Below are 22,120 nucleotides of genomic sequence, written 5' to 3'. Positions count from 1 at the left end.
AAAAATCTAATAGGAAGACCAAAGTCTACAAGTCACAGAGTGAGAACTTGTCTCAAAAAGTTAAAAGCAGTTAACTTGGACAAAGCCAACCCACTGTTAGCTCTCATTTCTGTTTTCTTCCACTTTATCCATAAAACCAAACTCTCGGCCCTGAGTGGCATTTATTTGTCTTATTTTATGAATGAAGATTTGTATGATTCTAAAATCAATAATAAAGCCAATTAAAAACTAAAAAGGAAAAAATAGTTGTTGGTGGATTTCTCAGAGCTAATCAGTATCCAATTTAAAAAACGCTTCTTTGGTCAACAGAATTTTCTCTTTTTTGAAAATCAAGAATGGAAAGCCAATAATAAAAATGGGTATTGGATTTTCAGCTTTTCCTGAATATACTGTGACTAACATAACACAGGTTCATTAACATAAAGACACAGTCCTATCCTCAATGAGCCTACTATCTTGTAAGGGAAGGAGAATGGTCCTGGATTCCATCCTGAGAACTGAAGAGAAAACGGGAGAGTATTTAAAGCGGGATCTGTCATGTGACAGAAACATACTACTCATCTTAAAATCATTTGGGGAATGAAAGAAAAATAATGAAAGTGTTGAAAAGAAAAAGTTATTTAGGGACTAAAAAAATAAAAATTAAATCAACCTGGAGAATTAGTTCTGAGGCATCACACACACACACCTTCTCCCCCCCTCCAGTTCTGGCAGAGTGGGTGGGCTCCTTGGCCACCTGCTTGTTCTCAGTTGTATGAGCCGGGCGTGGTGGCAACCACCTTTAGTTCCAACACTCAGGAGGCAAAGGCAAGTTGATCTCTGTGAGTTCAAGGCCAGCCTGGTCAACAAATCAAGTTTAAGGACAGCCAAGAACAGCTAAGGCTACACAGAGAAACCCTGTCCTCAAATCCCTTTCCCCCAAAATCAGGTCCATTAAACCAATATTAGTTTGTAAAGAGACTTGTTTCCCCTCCTCAGACTGCTAGAAAATGTGGGCCTTGTGAACAAAGGCTAGAGAGTATGCCTCACCTTTTCCTCTTTCATTTACTTTTTTTTTTTTTTTAAGGTACAACAGACTGTGGCCATATTTGAGCACAGCTATGTTTGGGTTTGAATACTGCCAAGGAAAGAGAAGCAAAAGCCCAGCCCGTACATAGGGTTCCGAATCTCATCTAGCCGACTTTCCAATCTTTCTCAGAAGCAGTCCTTGTTTCCACAGCTGAAATATGGGGGTGGAAAGTTACAAGAGCGATAGGCTCTCCCTCACTGAAGCCCCTCAAATGATAATGCAAACCACTCCTTCCTGGGAACTTAAGGTCATGAGCTTCAAAAAGGGACAATGGAACTCCGATGTGGGCTTCAGAAAGATGGAGACAGTCAGGAGAGGTGGGGGCAGGGAATTGAGGATGAGGGGAAGAGCCCAGCCTGGGAAAGCGGAATAGGGAGGTCAAGGCCAGGGAACTGGGGAGCTAGAAAGGAGGCAGATCTTTCAGGATCTGTCCAAGTAGGCCTGTCACAGCAGTCTCGAAAGCATGAAGGGCTCCTTTGAGAAACTGGGGCACCTATTTACCAGCGCTACCAACCCCCTTCTTGGGAAAGGAGATAACCACTTAAGGATCCTACCTCAAATGGCTTTTCTTGAAAACAACGAACCCTCAAGAAAAGAAACAAAACCTTTATAAGACAGAAGAACCGGTGGCAAGGTGTGCTGCAACCACCCGGTGGGGGAAACCTACCCCAGTTGGGAGAACTTTAATATTCAATGGAATAGCGCGGTGGGGTAGGGGGCGGAAGCCTGGGGTATTAGGATCTCAGAGCAAGGGGTCCCGCGGCTCCCGGGATGGGCGGGCGGCGGCCTGGGGCGCGGTCTCCGTCCGGGGAGGCCAACCTGCAGGCCTGAAACGAGAGCAGGAGCGCGGAGGGCCCGGGGCGAGGAGCAGAGGCCGACCTAGGCCTCGGAAGCTCGGACACACCCACCGCAGCGGTCGCGCTTACCTGCTCCTCCTCGGGGGTCAGCTCCGGCGCCATGTCCGGTCGGGGCGCGGTCGCCGGCTCCATCCCGCCGCCGCCGCCGCCGGGGGACTGAACTGGTGTGCGAGCGCCGGAGCCCGCCGCACTCGAACTCGGCTTCTGCGGCCCGGAGCCTCAGCAGCTCTCGGCCGGCTCACGCATGGTGGGACCGGCGCCCTCCGCGGCTGCCAACGCCGCTCCTGCTGGCCGCGGAGAGTCGGCTGTCGCTCCCCGCGGGGAGGAAATGCCTCTTATTTTCTTCACTGCTTTCCTCACACCACCCCTCCTCTCCAGAGGAGGGAAAAAGTGCAGGCGAGGAACTAGCAGCAGCTCCGTTGCTTTTTTTTTTTTTTTTTTATAGGAAATATGAGATCGACAACTTTCAAAGCCGCCCGCGGAGGCTCCGGGCGTTGATTTCAGAAGGCCGCCGGCCTCCGGGGCGCCTTCACTCCCTGCGAGGCTCTCTGGCCCAGAAAGCGCCGGCGAGCGCCTCGCGACCGCCCAGCCCGGGCGTGCTCGGGGATGCGGGCCCAGCGACCTGCCTGCGCGGCGGCCTCGCGGCCCAGTTCCTCAAAAGCCGCCGCGGCGGCGAGAGGGAGGGCGGGCGCGAGCGAGCGAGGAAAAGGCGTCCCCCTCCCGGCTCAGGGCCAGCGCTGCGGCCTGCGCCGCGTCCGCCCGAGCCCCCCGCGGCTCCATTGAGAAACTGAGCATCTCATTCACAAACAGGCGCCGGGGAGGGCCGGGCGGAGCGGGGACGTTGTCCGAGAGGGGGAGACAGAGAGGAGCTGGGAGGAAGGGAGGCCGAGCGGAGTGGCGGGGGAGGGGCTGCGGGGGGCCTGGAGGCGGGCGACTCTCCTAGGGGAGGCAGAGCAAGACCCGGACTGTGGGTCAAAAGAATCCACAATTTTGGGATGACGGACACCCTTCCTGGCCTGCACAGGCCGCTAACACCTATCTGTAAGGAACACACGTATTAGGGTCTTAAAGGTTGTCTACGAGGTCCAAGAAGTTCGTATCCCAGGGATCTGATACATAAGCAAGGCCCACATTTCTTTGCTCAGTGTTATCCTGTATCCCAGCATCACTGTAGCTAATTTTAATCCCGTACAAAAAAAGGCATCCCATGTCAGAATTCATTCAGGAATTCCACCGCTTTTGCAACTGCTTTATTTTACTCTAGGGCAAGCGCAGCAGAGTTTGGGCCTGTCGGGATAGGGTCATTGCGAAGGGAGGGCTGGTCCTGCTGTGATTTTTCATCCTTTTGATTTTAGACCGAAGATAAGTATTCCAGAAGGATCTCAACAAAGCAGAGTGCCACGGCTAGTCTCCCGGGACTGACGCCCAGAAAGAACCAGGGGAAGAGTTTTGAGGAAAGAAAGTGCTGTCGGTTTTAATGCTCATCTTGGAGCACAATTTAAAAACAGGATAGAGTCTGGCCACCCTCAGGCTAGTTTTGACCTATTCCGTTCAAGTGATCCAGGAAACTGGGACTCCAGCACATGACTCTGCAACAATTGTAGAGCTTGAAAAATAATGTACAACCTCGCCTGATTTTTTTGCTTGTTTTTTGTTTTGTTTTTCGAGACAGGGCTTCTCTGTAGCTTTTGTGACCTGTCCTGGAACTCACTTTGTAGACCAGGCTGGCCTTGAACTCATAGAGATCGGCCTGCCTGTGCTGGGACTAAAGGTTTGTTTGTTTTTTTGAGACAGGGTTTCTCAATGTATTGCTTACTGACATAGAATGTAGACTCCACTACACTGGATTCAAACTCACAGAGATTCACTTTCCTCTGAGTGCTTGGAGTAAAGGCATGCACCAGCAACCTGACCTTATATAGATTTTTTTTAATTGAAAAAAAAAATTTTTATTAAAATGTATTAACATCATTTTGCACTGGTGTAGTAGCAGCTCCAGGTTACCTTTGCTAAGGGTTTTGTTTGTTCGCTTGTTTGTTTTGTTTTTTTGTAGAGGGTGTAGGTTTGTTTTTGAGAAATGGTCTCTATAGTTCTAGCTATAAGTAGTCCTAGCTGTCCTGGAACTGGGTGTATGTGTGTGTGTGTGTATATATATATTCAGGCTGGCCTTGAATTCACAAAGATCTCCATCTTAAATGATAGGATTAAAAGCATGCCCATCTTTCCTGGCCCCCTCAAATAGGTTAGTCTTTTGCTACCAGTAAGATGGACTCTAGGTTGAACTGAGGAACCCACCCAAAAGCTGGTTTCAGTATTGTAACTGGAAGACAGCCTGTGTAACAAGTGTATTTACATGCCAGGCTATTGTTTAATATCATTTTAACTGGCCAAATGTGTTACATTTGTACATGCTGCATTTGTTTAACAATGTAAGGATGTGTGTTTAATTATGTAAAGATATGTTGTATCTATTTCACCTTGCCTGCCTAAGGCAGGCATGTGATTGGCCCAATACAGAGCTGACTAGCCAATAGCTAGGCAGAGAAAGGATAGGCAGGGCTAGCAAGCAGAGAGAATAAATAGGGGAGAAAGAAAAACAGGAACAATTAGAGAACAGAATGAGGGAGACACCAGCCAGACATAGAGAAGCAGTGAAAGTAAGATATACAGAAGAGAGGTAATAAGCTCCGAGGCAAAAGCTAGATAAAGAGAAATAGGTTAAATTAAGTTAAAATAGTTAAACAGAAATATGCCTAAACTAGAAGCATTCAAAACTAGTAAGTCTCTGTGTCACGATTTGGGAGCTGGTTGATGGCAGAAAAGAAAAAGCCAGATACAGTAGGCACTACAGTGTACACTGGGGTTAAAATAAGACAGTATAATATTATAGAAGATGTAAGATGGTCTACACAGCTAGTTCCTGGACAATCAAGAAAAAAAAAAAAAAACCCTGTCTCAACAAAACAAAACAAAAATATTGGCTGACCTTAAAACCTGGGTTCAAATCCTAGTACCCACTGAGCAGCTCACAACATTAGGTAACTAGTCCCAAGGGATCCAACACCCTCTTCTGGCCTCTGAGGGAATATGTGATGAATACACATACAAGCAGGAAAAAATACTCATATACACATTAAAAGTAATGATATAACTGGTAAAAAATTAAAGACTTCAAATGGTGTGCATAACATACTCTCATTCATATACAGAAAAAAGTATTTGTAATCTCATTTATACATAGAAAATCTTTGGAATACATGAAAGTAAATGGTTTTCTCTTCAGAGAGAAACTGGGAATCTTGGGAAGTAAATCCTGAAAGGAAGACTTTAATATGCATTTTTGCTTACCTTTTTTATTAATGTATAATATACACAAATAAAAAGTGAAAGTATAAATATATAGCCACATGAGTTTTTGTAAACTGAATAGTCATAAAACCAACAATCAAGAAATAGAACTTGGGGACCAGCAGTGGTACACATCTTTAATCTCAGCACTCAGGAGGCAGAGGCAGGCAGATCTCTAAGTTAAAGGCCAGCCTGGTTTACAGAGGGAGTTCCAGGACAGCCAGGGCTACACAGAGAAATCCTATTACAAAGAAGGAAGAAAGGAAGGAAACTTGAAGCTGGTGAGATGGCTCAGCAGTTGAGAGCACTTGCTGCTCTTCTAGAGAAGTCAAGTTTGGTTCTCAGAACCTATTATCAGGAAGCTCACAACTGTCTATAATTCCAGCTCCAGGATACGCAATACCCTCTTCTAGCCTCTTCAGGTACCTGTGAACACATATGCAGACATACACATAAAATAATAGAAATAAATCTATTTATTGGTTGACATACAGCTTTAATCCAAGCATGAGAGAGGCAGAGGCAGGCAAATCTCGAGTTTGTGTTCAGTCTGGCATGCACAGTGGCCCAGAGTTAGATTTTGGTCCCTAGCACTGCATGAAACCTTGTAGCGGAGTTCAGGAGTAGAGGCAGGAGCACTAAAAATATAAGGTTGAGACTGTTACAGTCTCTTTTTTGTTGTTGTTGTTGTTTTTAAGACAGAGTTTCTCTGTAGACCAGGCTGGCCTCGAACTCAGAGATCCTCCTGCCTCTGCCTCCCAGACTGCTAGGATAAAAGGCTTGTGCCACCACCACCAGGCTAAATTCTAGACTTTTAAAAAACTTTCTTCTCAAGATTTTATTTGTATGTATGTTGGTATTTTGCCAGCTTTGTGCTTCAGTGTGAAGGTGCCTGATTCACTGCAACTGGAATTACAGACAGTTGTGAGCTGCCATGTGGGTTCTGGGAATTGAACCTCAGTTCTCTGCAAGAGTAGCCAGTGCTCTTAACAGCATGCTGAGCCATCTCTCCAGCCCAAATTGTACAGTTCCCGAATTGATAGTGATGACTGCTGAAAGAAAACTGAAGAATTCAGAAAACTATCAAACAAGTCAGGGATGCTGGCAAAGGTACACAATTCGAGTCACTTGAGAGACTGAGACTTGATTGAATATTCAAGGCTTTGCCTGGACTGAAAAGCTAGTTCAAGGTCAGCCTGCAGAAATACTCCTTAACATAAGGAACAGTACTATATTTATGTAGCAAATCTGACCTAAATACAGAAAGAGCTTATATAGGCAAATGCCTGAATGTGTGTAGTCAGTGGGCTTTGTCACTGGGTGAGAGGAAAAGTAGTTTCTTCCTGTCTGATCAGAGAGCAGCATATGCCCTCTCAGAGCAGATGATTCTAGAGTTCCACTGGATGTGCTAATCTGTGTGACCAAGCTCTGCTTAACCACTACTTCTGAACAGAGCCACCACATCTGTTCTCAGAACTAATTAATTCAAAGGGAGTTAACTCAAGCTCTGACCTGGATCCTTTGAAAGGGGACGCTTTCTGTTGAAGGGAATAGTGATGTCAGTTTGTCCAATAAGAGAAGTCCTAACAATGTGGATGGCAGAGTGGGCTGCAGATTGAGGCCATAGGATCTGGAATATATTTCTGAACAGAATAAAAACTAATTGGTTATTCTAAACACTTCTACTTTCATTGCTGATGAGGAGCTTTGTTTCTGAAGGAATCTTGCCCAGGGCTGTTCCTTAACTCCCATTCACTAGGATAAAAACTAAAGTCCCCTCTGCCTTCCAGCCTCCTCTCCCTAACTTTTCATTCCTATTTTGTACTTGAGCCATGCTGAACTTACCTGATTCCAGACCAAGTCCCACCCTGCTCTAGAAGAATGCTGCTACATAACATCTAACTCTTTGAGGACCTGCTTTCTTCCTGGTCCAGCTCCTTCCTCCTCTGGGAAATCTGCTCTTCCTTTGCCCCTAAACACTAGATAATTTCCTGAACTAAAGCAATCATTTCACCGTGCTATACACACTATGTAGTTTATTTTCTCACTAGATGGCACACCCCTCAAGGTCTTGTTTACCTCTATGACACACAACTCAGAGGCATAGCATGAGGTTTATCTCCTGATAGTGGCTCTAACATTTCTTGAAGTAAATGAACCCTATTAGCATTTTATCTCTGGGAAGGTCTAAACCGTAGAAAATCACACTTGTTTTCTCAGAAGAAGGACATATTCAAATACCAAGAATTGCAGTTCCTGGTAAGACCTTTCAGAAAATGGCATTACCAACAGCAGCAACTGGAAACTCAGCAGAATGTTTGAGTGCTAAAAAGGGGGAAAAGGCCCAAGATTTGAACAGTCATGCCCTAAGTATCCTCAGGAAGAAGGGAAAGGTGGAGGAGATATCTGGAAATATCTAAATCTTAATAATCACAAGCAAGCTTTTTCTTAAAAATATATTTACATTGTGGACCTGGGATATACATACCATAGCAAAGAGATATTCAACTCTATCTGGATTCCAACTCCACCCAATAGGGACCTATACCCCAAGACTGAGCCAACATTCCATACAGGGGATAAGCTATTTCCAGTGGGATGAGTTTGGAAAGTGCACTATATTGAAATAAGGTCTCCTATTGCTAGCACCACTGTCCTCTTCCCCAGTCTTCTGTGAGCTGTCCTCTTTAGTTGTCCATGAGGCTCCCAGGGCTGTGAGGAGGACTCTTCAATTTGGGAGTAGACAGGTGCTCCAGCTCATAGTGCCCATTCTCAGAAGCCTTGTGTGTGAGTTTATCCTTCATGTCCTCCTGGCTCCTCTTGTGCTCAATAATCTGTTGGAGTTGATGACCAGCATATTCCGGCTTGGTGGTCAGTGGACCAGCTGGCACGGCCACACCTAGAATATCTGACACCATGTAGGGACGAAGCCAGCCCACCAAGGGAGTACTCCCAGGGCTATAGTGTGTCTGTTTATGGTAGAAGAGAAGTCCATCTACCTATAGGAGGAAAAATCAGGAATCATAATGACTGTGAGCCACATATTTCCAAGACAGCTATGAGAGGACGCTCTTGTGGGTCCTTTATTTGTGGAAACAAGGTCACTCTATTATATAGCCCATCTATCTGCTATGTAGGCCAGGCTGGCCTTGAATTCATAGTGATCCACCAGCATCTGCCTTCTAAGTGATGGGGATTAAAGGAGTGTACAATCATGCCCAGCCAATTTTTCTTCTTTTATTCTGTGGAAAACAGCTCCTTGCTTCTCATATGCAGTTTCTTAAAGAAAAGGACTGGGGCTGGAGATGATAGTAGACACCTACAACCCTAGGACTTTGCATGTTGAAGCAGGAAAGATCTCAAGGTCAGCCAGACTGAGCTATATAGTGAAACCTTGTCCAAAAGATGGGGTAGGGGGAGATCAAATAATAAAAACATTTTTAAAAAAAAGTCTTATTTACAGAATGCTTTCCTATCACTGTTTTACTTTCTTACCCCCTCCCTTCAACCAGGACATTTGAGAGAGAGGGATTCTCAACATGGAAAGTTCTAGGCACCTTTGTAAAGATGCAAAGTCTGAAGCAGGGGTTCAATCTGAGTCCATGTTCCATGTCTTTTATCCCTAAGTTGTGGGCATTTTCTACCACCAAGAAGTCTCAATAGTAAAGCTGAGCTCCTCATATGGGATGAAGTCAAGAGATCTAGGTAGGTCCACTGAGGCACCAGACTGAGCTCAGGAACAGTCTGTTCAGAGGCCCGGCTTCCCAAGCTATTGTTGCTGGCTAAATCTCCTCCTAGACTGTTTGGAGCCATATTCTGGGAAACTCAGTTTTTCTAAACGGGAAAACCTCCTACAGACCCATACTTTCTCTTCTGTGATTCAGTGACTCACCCTTAAAAAGCATTTCTTGCCACTGGGATATAAGAGTTATAAATAAAGACAGTGTTCTTACCACCTTCTTAATTGACTCCCAGAAATGAAGCAACTTAGTCTTTGCCATTTCCTTATCCAGGAAGCTGTGATCCTTTACAAAATTAAATATACTTCAAGCAAAAACTTGACTGTGACTAGGCAGAATTTTAAAAGGGATGATGGGTGAAGAAAACTTTGCTTGTTAAGCCAAGAGAGACTAACTGTAGGTTCTGAGGATGATAAAAGACTATCCTAGACTTGGAAGTTCCTGGCGACAGATTTTCAGTACTAACACATGACAAGTATGGGCAAAGTAAATGAGTTGGCCCTATCACCACACCACTGATTAGTAAGCATTGTTATCCCAGGAACCATCTGTGCTTTGACCAAAGAGAATCAGAGGTTCCAGCATCTGTTGGGGTCAGTCAACCTTATATGCCCATGCGCCTTTACTTTACAAAGAGCCACAGCAGTCAAATAAGGCACACAATAATGATCAAGAAAGGCGGGATGTCTGTTTCCCAGGAGTGCTAGGGGACTATTAAATTCTGGTGTTCTGACTTTAGTAGGGGTGAGGTTGAGGCTCTGGAGGGGAACAACTATATCTTTTCCTTAGAATTAATTTTCAGCCCTGTTTTGATGCTTAGACACAGAAAAATCAGATTTCATGTACACCGGTTTTCCTGTATCTTACAATCATGTCAGAGCAATACACAATGGTTTCATTACCTCAAAAGGAAAATCCATAGACAGCACCTTACACAGGCTCTCAGGGGTACACGGGAAATTCTTTAGCCCCACAAATTTAAACTGAAATGTAAATGAGAACAAAGAATTAGTACATGTTTCAGATGATACTGGCTCTTTGATTGAAGCTGAAACAGGAAAATCACTGTGAGTTTGGAGTTTCAAAGTCAATTTAAGCTATCAACCCTGTCTTTAAAAAGAGGAGGAGGGTGCCTGGCAGTGGTAGCACATGCCTTTAATCTCAGCACTTAGGAGGGAGAGGTAGGTGGATCTCTTGTGAGTTCCAGGCCAGCCTGGTCTACAGAGTGAGTTCCAGGACATGATCCAAAGCTATAGAGAAACGTGGTCTTAAAAAACCAAAGGGGGACAAAGAAAGAAAGGAAGGGAGAGGGATGGAGAGAGAGAAGGTGGGAGGGAGGGAGGTTGGAAGGAAGGAAGGAAGGAAGAAGGAGCTAACTAGGAGGAGTGAACAGAAGGAAACCCCACTTCCAGCACTCTAAGAACAGTCTGGAAGTATATGTATGTTTCACCAAGTTCCAGGTACTACTCACAGAGATATAAGCTAGTCTGGTTTACACAGCAAGCTCCAGGGCAGCTTGGGTTATATACTGAGATCCTGTTTCCAACAAAACCTAATGAGTTGTTGCATAACAGTTTCAAGATTGAAACATTCCATCTAGCAGGGAAGCTCTTTAAGCAGGTAAACAACTCAAAATAGTTTCAACCAGTCTCTGACGTTGACCAGATTCACTAGGCCCTATTACCCTACTAGAGTAAACAATAAAAGCTGAACATCTCTCTCAGAACAAAGGTGCAAATACTCTGCACAGGCGGCTCTGCTTGGAAGCAGCAGAAACCAGCTGCGTAGGCTGAAGGGGTTTAGAAAACCCCTTCCAGTCACTAGGACAGGGCACTCTCCAAACTGTTAAGCTACCTGCTTTGTCTTTGAGTCATTTTACTTACATATTACTTAAGTAACCCCTCACCCATATTCCTCTGCCTAACCACAACAGAACTCATTGGTTCACCATGTTTGACTTTGGGAGTATTGTACTTTGTTCTATTGTGGGTTCCCTATCTGGGAATGTGTGTAGTGGCTCCCCAAGAAACATAGTGGTAGAATGCTGGCTGAGTATGCATGAGACCCTGGGTTCAATTATTGACCCCCCCCAACAGCTCTAAAAATAAAGGATACTCTCAAGAGTTGCAACTCCTCATAGCTTACTCCTTATGGTAAGGCACTTAGTAAATGATGCTTTCTATAACATGGTGTGCGTGTGTGTGCGTGTGTGTGAAAACTTTTTAAAAGAGTGAAAGGGAGGAAAAGAAGGAATGAAAGAAGGAAGGAAGAAAAGAAAAATAAAGAAAGAAAAGGGAATTGTGGCTCATGCCTATAATCCCAGCATTTAGAAAGCTGAGGCAGGAAGATCTGGTGTCTAAGGTCATAGCTAAATAGCCAGTTCAAGACTAGCTTGGGCCATATGAAACCTTGTCACAAAACTAAACAATAATAAAAAGAACTCAATACTCCTAGCAACAGGCTTACAGGATTAATCTTGGTTTTCTCTCCGAGTCCTTCTTCTTCTGGTAACTTTGAGTGCATCCAGTAGAATCGGAAATCGGTCTGCCACAGAGAAGGTTGAGAAAATATTGTTCATCTCAAACTCTTACATGAACTAAACATCTCATTCTAACAGCCATGTGACTCGTACAGACCTAAGCCCTGCTGGTGCTATCCCTATTTACATCTTTTACCATAAATTCATCAAAAATTTCAAGATTTTAACTGTGTGTGGGGTGTTTCACATGGCAAGTTGGATCAGTGGCTAAAGGTGTTTGCTATGCAAATTTGTAACCTGAATTTGATCTTTACAACCCATACTTGGAAGATGAAAACCTTTACCCAAAAGATATTCTTTGATCTCCATTCCACATACTTGCTTTCACATCATACACATATAATAATGACAAATAAAATTCTAAAATATATTTTAATTTATATGAAGGATTATATTACATAAATACATTTTCTTTCTTTCTTTCTTTCTTTTTTCTTTTTTTTTTTTAGTTTTTCGAGACAGGGTTTCTCTGTGGCTTTGGAGGCTAGCCGGGAACTAGCTCTGTAGAGCAGGCTGGTTTCGAACTCACAGAGATTCGCCTGCCTATACCTCCTAAGTGCTAGGACAAAAGGTGTGCATCGCCCAGCCATAAACACATTTTCATACAAGTATGTATAAGTTGTAAGATTTTTTTTTCTTTGAAAATTTAGCAAAGCTGCCAGTCATAGTGGCTCAAACCTGCACAAATCCCAGCATTCAGGAGCTAGAAACAGGTCATCCTTTACTGCATAGTGGAATCAGTCTATGCTATATAACACATGACTCCACTGGCTGGGCATGGTAGCTCATATTTGCAATCCTAGCAATCAGAGGTCTGAAGCAGAAAGACCACAAGTTGGAAGTTATCCTGACATGAACAGCAAGATCTTATATTTATTTATTTAGGCTTAGTGTATTTTGGTTTTCGTTTGTTTGTTTTTCTGTTTGGGTTTTTTTGTTTTTGGTTTTTTTTTTTTTTTTTTTTTTTTTTTTTTTTTTTGATACAGGGTTTCTCTATGTAATAGCCCTGGAACTCACTCTGTAGAACAAGCTGGCCTTGAACTCACAGAGATCTGCCTGCCTCTGCCTCCCAAATGCTGGCATTAAAGGCATGTGCCACCATTTTCCAGCACTCTTCAGCCTCTTATATAGGCTGAGCCTGATTCAAACAATAACAACACATTTTGCACTCAGATATACTGAATCATGCCTGTAATCCCAGCATTTGGAAAGCTAATGCAGGAAGGCCACAAGATTTAGGCCAACATGGGCTACATAGTTAATTCTAAGCCAGCCTCAGCTACAGAATGAGACTCTTGTCTTTAAATAAATAAACAAATATATAAAGAAATAGCTGGGCCATGGTATCATACACCTTTAATCCCAGCACTTGGAAAGCAGAGTCAGGAAGATATCTGTGAGTTTTAGTCCAGCCTGGCTTTACAGAGCTTTACAGAGCAGGACAGACAGCCAGAGCTACACAGAGAAATATCCTGTCTGGAAAAACAAACAAACAAACAAATAGATGAATGAATGAATAACTTCAACCACCCTCTAGGAACTATATTACCATCATTGATATTTTACATGCTGAAGACTCTGAGAATCAGAAAGGTGAAGTTACTTGCCTGGGTGAACAAAGAAAATACTGTGAGACCTAGAGTCTTCCATTCCAAAGCACATTATACTAACTCCCTTGCATCATTTTAATCTGGCTATTAAAAAACACCACATAGCTGAATCTTTTCCTAAGTACTTGATTCTCTGAATTATTAATGTACATTCTTCTATGAGATACTCCTTGTTCTTTTACTTTGCTTCTGGAAATTTGAAACAATAAAAGTAATTTACTTTTTCTTCTGTGTTTTTATTGAGATAGCTCAGGCTTGTCTCAAGCTTGCTATATATCAGAGGGTAGTCTTGAACTTCCGATCATCTGTGGAGGCTATAGGCATGACTAGTTTATGAGGTGATGAGGACTGATCCCAGAGTTTTGCATAAGCATTCTACCAACTGAGCTGCACCCTCATTCCCTTGATCTGTTTTGTTGAGACAGGAATGGTCTTGCTATATAGCTCAGGCTGGGCTTGAAATTCATGACATTCACCCACCTTCAGCCTATAATAAAGGGACCACAGGCATAAGCTACCATACTGTACTTGTCTTTCCCTTATAGTATAACTATATATTACATATAGTATAATATGTATGAGGTTTTAATTACCAAATCTATTAAGTTGTAAATATCCTTTAAAAAAAAAAAAAAAAAAAAAACTAAAAGGGAAGGCTGGGTGGTGGTGGCCCACACCTTTAATCCCAACACTTGGCAGGCAGAAGCAGTTGGATATCTGTAAGTTTGAGGCCAGCCTGGTATACAGAGCGAGTTCTCGGACAGACAAACAGGGCAACACAAAAAACCTTGTCTTGAAAAACCAATAAAAAAAAAAGACAAAAACCAAACAAACAAAAAACAAACTAAAGGGAAACATGAACCAGGAATGATGAGAAAAATCTGTCATTTCAAACTATGGGGAGATTGAGATAGGAGGAGGATCATAAGTTTGTAGCTATCTTAGGCTACATAATGACTTTTTTTTTTTTTTTTTTTTTTTTGGTTTTACAAGACAGGGTTTCTCTGTGTAGCTTTGGAGCCTGTCCTGACTCTCGCTCTGTAGAACAGGCTGGCCTTGAACTCAGAGACCTGCCTGCCTCTGCCTCCTAAGTGCTGGGATTAAAGGCAAAGGCATGCACCACCACAACCCAGCTCTATACAATGACTTCTTTCTTGTCTCAAAAACAAAGCTGAGTGTGGGCTACTTAATGAGTTCCAGGCTACCCAAATCTAGATAGCAAAAATTCTATCTCAAACAAACCAAAACATCACTAGCTGGCATTTCCTGAAACCCACCAGAAGGTAATAGATATAGAAAGAAGCAGGCTATCCCAGTGTGGTGGCACAAACTTTTGATCCCAGAACTCAGGAGGCAGAGGCAAGTGCATCTGTGAGTTTCAGGCCAGACAGGGCTACAGAGTGAGACCTTATCTCAAAAAAAAAAAAAAAAAAAAAAAAAAAAAGAAAAGAGAAAAGAGAAGAAAGAAGGAAAGAAAAAAGTAGTCAATCTGGAATTAGGCACAGTGGTTCATGTCTGTAATCTCTTCCTAGAGCAAGCTTTGAGATTTGAGGTTCTGTATCATGCCAAGGATGACCTGGCATTTTCAGGGCCAGGATGTGGTAGGTAAAGAAGGGAAGGTGCACGAGTTTGTTTGATGGTGTTGTCTGCATAAGAGGCCACGCTTCTTACCCTTCAATCATCCCTGCAATAATCCTCACATTCTTTGGAGCAAGGTGAGGGGGTAACCACAGCTGCTAACATAGCCCCAGCCTGTACCTCTGCTATTTCTTTTTCCTTAAGAAATGCTGAATTTCCCTTAGTTCCTCATACTAATTTTTAAAACTAAACTAATTCAAACACGCTCAAAGATGCAGGGAGCATTAGATAATGTTCTTGATTACCACATCCTGTATCTACCAAGAAGTTGGTCACGTACCAAACCCACATGCTGAACCACCTTCCCGGGAGGAAAGAAGACAGGAAAGACCTGAGGAGATTATCACTCCTTACCTGACAGTCATAAAAAGGGTGTCCCCGCCAACACATCACATCCAAAACATAGTAGGTCTGGTTCACCTCACTGTAAATGCAGTCCAGAATGGTGTAGTCTACAGATATAAGGAAGAGAGTCAACACAGAACTTACAGCCAGGGTTCCATCCACCATGATATAACAAGCTCAAGTCAAACAATCCTCAGGGCTTGTGGCAATTGTCAGTACTAAAGAGGATAGACCCATCCAGAAAAGAGTTCTACATAGCCCTTTCTAGCTACCTGGCATAGCTGAAAGATGCTATGAGGTAAGGCAGTATGAGATCACTCTTTAGTCAGTGGGAATTCTAAACATGTTGGGAAATTAATTTACTTTTAAAGAAGCTCAGGTTTTAGTTTTGCTTTTTAAATTGCTTTTTTAAGACAAGCTAGCCTGGAATTAACTATGGACCCAAAGATGACTTTGAACTCCTGAGCCTCTTGCTTCCATTTCCCAATTGCTAAGATTATAGGCAGGCACTACCAAACCTGCTACTATATTGTATTAAGACAGGACTTCACTTTGCAGCTCAGACAGGCCTCAAGCCTATGGCAATCCTACTGTCCTTGACTTCCTGAATGCTGGGATCTTGAGCACCTGCTACCACTCTAGGCTATTTTTATTCTATGTACATGTGAAAGGTTTTGCTCTGTCACCCAAGCTTGCATTGCCTTCTGAGGGACTGGATACAACCACATCTGACTTACAATTATTTGTTATTTTTTTATTGTGAGTGTTATGCTGTATGAGGAATATCACATATAACTGTCACTTTCTTCAAGGAAATAGATATAAGATGATTACAGAGACAAGAGATAAGTTACATGACATAAACTATGAACAACAGGGGTTCTAGGAGAAAACTGGAGTAAAGGAGGTGGGCTACAGTGCTTCTTGCCTGTATTTCCTGCACTTGATAGGCAGAGGCAAGAGGATCAGGGTTATTTTCCCTCCCTCCCTCCCTCTCTTCTCCTCTTTCTTTCTTTCTGCTCTACCCGCACTCCCCACATCTCTCCAGCTGGCTTGGCTAGCTCCTAGGGTCCCACCTTAACACTGGGTGACAAATTCCGTGATTCATGTATCCACCCACCATCCCCAGATATTCACTCATTTCATTGCCTGAACCTCCAGACCCTGGAAATATACACACCTGCTCCTACAATCCATCTATAGGCTCCAAGGGTACATACACTAGACCTGGTAATCCACTCAAACATGTCAGAGGTTCACCTCCAACTTCTTTGGGTTCACTAACACTTATGGCTCCCACACTGAGGCATCAGAAACTTCCCACTCTTCCCACCATCAACTGAATGCTAACTACAACATCTGGTTTGTTTCCTGCTTTTTCCTAGGGACAATATTTGCAAAGTTTTGAATTTTGTTTTATCCCAGAACCTGTTGAACAGACTCCCTGTTGAAAACACAACAGTAAAACATGGAGTCAAGAAATCTAACTTCATTGTTAAAAGTACTTGTCTGGAAAACAAAAAGCCATGGGTTCAATATTCAACAACAGTCAGTGTTCAACAAAGCAATATCATCCTTAGCCACAGAGCAATCTAAAGGCCAGCCTATACAACATGAGCTTGTCTCATAGACAAAACCATGGTTAAAAGCAGTGACTGCTCTTTCAGAGAAACCTGGTTCAATTCTCAACATCCACATAACAACTCACAGTAGTTTATAATGTTACTGCCTGCAAATGGTACACAGATATACAAGCAGGCAAAATATACATACACACAAAACAATAATATATAAAAAAAAATTTTAAAGGAAAAAGTAAACAAATACCCAAACCAAAAATACCTAGCCAAGCAAGATACCATCCTGTACTAGTAAAAAAAGAAAAAGAAAAAAAGAAAATGAACCATGTATAATGGCACATGCTTATAATCCTACTACTTAGGAAGTAGATCAAAGATAATGATTTCAAGTCTTGACTACATGAAAATTTGAAGAAGCTTGGTTTATACAAGACTTTACTTTTTTTTTTCTTAAATGACAAAAGCTTAGTAAATAACTAGGTATAATAGTACATGCTTATAATCAGTTTGTAATCCTAGCATGGGGGAGGCTAAGCTAGGAAGATCAGGAGGTTTGGGCCAGCCTGGGTTAAATGGTGTGCTGGACACTTTTATGTCAACTTGACATAAGCTAAAGTCATCTTTGAGGAGGGAACCTCAATTAAGAAAATGCTTCCTGCCAGGAGGTAGTGCTACACTGCCTTTAATCCCAGTACTTGGGGGGGACAAAGGCAGATGGATTTCTTTAAAGCCAGCCTAGTCTATAGAGGAATTTCCAGGACAGCCAGGGCTGCACGGGAAAACCCTATCTCAAATAAAATAAAATAAAAAAGAAAGAAAATGCTTCCATAAGATTGGGTTATAGGCAAGCCTTTAGAGCATTTTCTTTTCTTTCTGGTTTTTTGGTTTTTTTTTTTTTGTTGTTTTGTTTTGTTTTGTTTTTTGAGACAGAGTCTCTCTGTCTCTGTGTAGCTTTGGCAACTGTCCTGGAACTTTGTCTGATCTGCCTGCCTCTGCCTCCCAAGTGCTGGGATTAAAGGCATGTGCTACCACCACTTGGCCTAGAGACTTTCTTTATTAGTTATTGATGGGTGAGGGCCCAGCCCACTGTGGGTGGTACCATCCCTGGGCTGGTGGCCCTGGGTTCTTTAAGAAAGAAGGCTGAGTAAACCAGTAAGCAGTACTCCTCCTTGTCCTCTACATGAGCTCCTGCCTCCAAGTTCCTGCCCTTTTTGAGCTCCTGACCTGGCTTCCTTAAATGATGAACTACAATGCAGAAGTATAAGGCAAATAAGCCCTTTCTCTCAAACTTGCTTTTAGACATGGTATTTCATTTTAATTTAAAGTTTTGTTATTATGTATGCTGCATGCACATGGGCATGTGCTACGGCACACATTGTGTTGGAGATCACAACTCTTAGGAGTTAACTCTCTAACTTTTACTGTGTGCTCAAACACAGGTCACGAGGACTTCACAAAAAGCAATTTTATCTACTGAATTGGCTAGCTGAAGCCTCAGATATCCTTTGTGATTGAGCCCCAGTACTGAAGAGATAATGAAGGAGGAAGACCAAGAAACAAAGTAAATAGATATCATATGTAGGTACCTTTGGCTGTTGTTGAGTTTCTCCTATTGCCTCCTGGCAGAAGGGATGAAAACCTATTGACACAGTAGCCACTCTTGGTGTAGGCACTGGTTGAACCCTGTAGGGAGAAAGCTACCATTCTCATTAGACATTCACAGGTATCCTTGACTCTTTGCTTCTTTATCCTATACAACTGTCATTAGGCCAAAGATGATTAGCAAGACTCTTCCAGCAGGAAAGCACTTTGATGCCAACTCCAAGCACAGCTGTGTGGTGGGTGAAAATGGGAGGCAAACATCCCTTTTTATCACATATTAGGGTTGCTGGTATTAGAGGCAAGAAACAGTTAACTCACCCTGGAGGCTACGATAAGAGCTCTTTTCCCAACAGGACATACAACCACAATCCATTCTTGGCCCAAATCTGAAGGGACGTCAATTAACCACTCAGAAAGCATCAACTGGGAACACAAAATGGTATTAAAAGATCAGCAGGAGTGTATCACTCAAACATTACAAGAATAAAGCTATATATATATCAAATACAGCCAAAAGTTGAGGGCAGAGATACTTCCACCCCAGAAGCTCTAAGGAAGCAAGCTGGTCTCCAGCATAACTGACAGATGGAATGCATTCACTGGTGACTTGGCATCTGCCCTTATTATGAGTTCCTTCATCCTACTTACTCCCTTACCACAAGGCCTAGAGGGGCTTTTTTCCTTTCCTTGTTTGCCTACTGCCTACTAGCATAACTATTATGTGCTGGGTTTACACCTCAGGAATGAATACTCATCCTGAGTCATGCTCAGACTTGATCATCATTTCCCAAATTGACATGCCACACACTATGATAAAAGATTTTAGGAGGCAGGCCTGGTGGTATAAGCATATGATCTCAGCTATTTGGGAAGCTCAGGAAGTTTAGGTGGGAGGATTGCCAAATTCACAGCTTGCCTAGACAACTTAATGAGATGCAGTTTCAAGGGTGTTTTTGTTTGTTTGTTTTCTTTTTTGTTTTTTCAAGATAGAGTTTCTCTGTAGCTTTGGAGCCTATCCTGGAACTAGCTGTGTAGACCAGGCTGGCCTTGAACTTACAGAGATCCGCCTGTGCTGGTGTTAAAAGCATGTGCAGCTGGCGTTGAGGATCTGCCTGCCTCTGCTTCCCAAATACTGGGATCAAATGAGTGCATGACTTATGTGTCTCCTTTCCAGGTTTTAAAGGGATGCCTCACTTTCCCTTTAAGGCCCTGTCACTCGGCCTCTGATATGACAGTCTTTTGATGCTTTACAACTTCAACGTCCTGTCATGGACCCAGAGTCTCCTGTCTCTCTTTGCTAATAAAGCTTATTTCTGAAGGGTCTTAGTTTCTTCTTCTAGCAAACCCGATATTCTTCATTTTTCCCAAACACCTACAATACCAACCTGCAAGCCATGATGTGGCCATTTGTGCAATACTGGCATGACTTAGGGGAGTAACCAACCTAATCAGATTTGAAATATGGTCTACAAAAGAGAATCTAAGCATGGTAATGTAAACCTTGGTCAAAGACAAATGGCTGCAGAAGTAATAGGCTCTATGAGAGGGACTCACTACTGTTTTTTAGCTAAACTAATATCATGTTAAACTATCTTGTAAATATCAACAGTTACACAGACAAATACTACTTTTAGGTTTTTTTTTTTTTTTTTTTTTTTTTTTTTTTCCAAGACAGGGTTTCTCTGTGTAGCCCTGGCTGGCCTTGAACTCACAGAGATCTGTCTGCCTCTGCCTCCCGAGTGCTATTAAAGGTGTGTACCACCACCACCTGGCAACTACTTTTAGTCTTAATCAGAAAAGCCTCTCTTTGGAGTGAATAATGGTTGGCTGTTTAAGATCCTGAGAACATGTGACAGTTGAATGTTCAGTCCTAAAATAGACATTTATACCTCCCCTCAAAGGCTTAGGGAACATCTTGGAAGAGGAAATCAAAAGAATAGAAGAACAGAAGATATGGAGAAGGGCCCATGTTATGGGCATGATATAGCCCTTACAATCATGAACTCATAGCAGCTACAGATTCTTGCACTGGGTCTATAAAAGACTGGCCTTATCAACAAGGCCTATACCTATCTGCTGAACTAGAGGATATGAATAGATTCTAAGAGGGGGGAATCAATGTCTTCAGATACATAGCCACTAGTGAGCCCATCAGACTCTAAAGCATAACTCCAAATCTAGACACAGAGATGACCCTGGTTAAATGCAGCAGGTTACAAAACAAAAGGTCATTAATTTGGGATAAAATTTGTAGGGAAGAGGGAAGCTAAAGGGGAGGAAGAGATATAAAAAAAAAAAAAAGGGTGATGGATGAGTAAGCAGAATGCATTATATATACATATGAAATATAAACAAATAAAAACACTTCAAAACAGAAAGATACTGTCCTAGAATTAAGTAATAGTGATAGTTGCCTATACCTATGACTATACTAAAAAAAACAGAATTGTAGTATTTTTCTCTCTCTGTTGCTCTTGAATTTAAATTTCATACTATAGATCAGGCTGATATGGAATTTATTATACAGCCTAGGCTAGACTTCAACCTATCACAGTCCTTGATTAAGGCCTTAACCTCTTAACTAAATATTAGAATTTACAGATAAGAGCTATCATACCTCACTCAAGAATTTTATTTTCTTATAGTCTAAGAGTATAGGGGCCCTGGGTAGTGGAGGTGTTACACCTTTAATCCCAACACTCAGGAGGCAGAAGCAGGCACATCTCGAAGTTTGAGGCCAGCCTTGTCTACAGAGTGAGTTACAGGACAAACCAGGGCTACACAGAGAAACCCTGTCTCAGAATAAAAAGAAAAAAAAAAAAAAAAAGGATTTTCAAGGCAGGGGTGTCATATGCCTTATGCCTTTAATCTCAGGATTCAGGAAGCGGAGGCAAGAGGATCTCTCTGAGTTTGAGGCCAGCCTGGTCTACAGAGCAAGTTTCAAGACAGCCAGGGCTACACAGAGAACCCTTGTCTTGGAAAACAAAACAATAAAAATAAAAAAAATAAGAGCATAAATTTATTTACAGAACAGTATGAGGTAAAAGAATCATGAGTTCAAGGCCAACTTGAGCTACATACCCAAACCTTGTTGCAAATAAACAAAAATTGAAATATACTTTGTCACAGAAGGTATTACCTGTATACACTTGGGGAAGAGAAACAGGTGGATGGGTATTCCCAAGAAGTATATTCCAAAGGCAAGAGGATTCTACAAAGTAGTATAGTCCAGCAGGGAAGACCCCTTCTTTAACTCAGACCTACATCCTTTCTTCTTCTGGAACACCGAGACGGCCTGGGACAGTCTCTTTCCTATTTCCCCTGTAGCACCACCAGCCATAATGCATTTAGTTGAGTGTGGCAAAGTGATTGGTTGTTCCATAGTTTAATATTACTTTGGTAAACTGGATGTTTTGTGCAGGATCTCTTTATTTAAGGTCAGATGTACTTCCTCCTGCCTGCTACCACCTCAGTGTACAATGCCAAGACTGGCCTCCTAATACTCTAGCTAGAAAACACTACTAACTAAAGAAGGCATGAGGACACTGGGATAGTGGGTAGGCTCCATCCAAACCAACTATGCAATGATTATCAACAAAACAAAACAAAAACAACAAAAATAAGGCCAGGAATGATAGTGCATGCCTATAATTACAGCAAAAGAAGGGAGTGCTGTAAGTTCAAGGTCAGCCAGGTTTACAGAGTAGTTATAGGCCAGCCAGCACTACCCAGAAAGACACTATCTCAAAAAACAAAACAAAAAAAAAGATGACAAGGAGGCTGGGGTTCTAG

General features: G+C 42.5%; 2 protein-coding genes across 4 annotated transcripts in view; both read right to left on the bottom strand.

Annotated features, from left to right (window-relative positions):
• The window catches only part of Ptpn9 (protein tyrosine phosphatase non-receptor type 9), a 71,974-nt gene extending 69,218 nt beyond the window's left edge, over positions 1 to 2,756 (bottom strand). The window contains exon 1 of the mRNA XM_051197530.1: positions 1,996 to 2,756. Coding sequence (XP_051053487.1) covers positions 1,996 to 2,058 — 63 coding nt within the window. The 5' untranslated portion in view covers positions 2,059 to 2,756. The remainder of the gene's footprint in view (positions 1 to 1,995) is intronic.
• A 4,960-nt stretch (positions 2,757 to 7,716) lies between these two features.
• The window catches only part of Snupn (snurportin 1), a 31,197-nt gene continuing 16,793 nt past the window's right edge, over positions 7,717 to 22,120 (bottom strand). For 2 of the 3 annotated variants that reach the window (XM_051197531.1, XM_051197532.1), the window contains exons 4-9: positions 18,647 to 18,751; positions 18,313 to 18,409; positions 15,156 to 15,253; positions 11,481 to 11,558; positions 9,917 to 9,997; positions 7,717 to 8,273 (exon numbers count right to left, since the gene is read on the bottom strand). In XM_051197531.1, the coding sequence (XP_051053488.1) occupies positions 7,962 to 8,273; positions 9,917 to 9,997; positions 11,481 to 11,558; positions 15,156 to 15,253; positions 18,313 to 18,409; positions 18,647 to 18,751 (771 nt within the window). In that variant the 3' untranslated portion in view covers positions 7,717 to 7,961. The remainder of the gene's footprint in view (positions 8,274 to 9,916; positions 9,998 to 11,480; positions 11,559 to 15,155; positions 15,254 to 18,312; positions 18,410 to 18,646; positions 18,752 to 22,120) is intronic. The other variant, XM_051197534.1, reaches the window with a different exon arrangement.

Source organism: Phodopus roborovskii, unplaced genomic scaffold (genome assembly GCF_943737965.1).
Source record: "Phodopus roborovskii unplaced genomic scaffold, PHOROB, whole genome shotgun sequence".
NCBI classification, from domain to species: Eukaryota; Metazoa; Chordata; class Mammalia; order Rodentia; family Cricetidae; genus Phodopus; species Phodopus roborovskii.
Note: the sequence above shows the minus strand (reverse complement) of the source record. Positions and strands in the feature narration are given on the sequence as shown.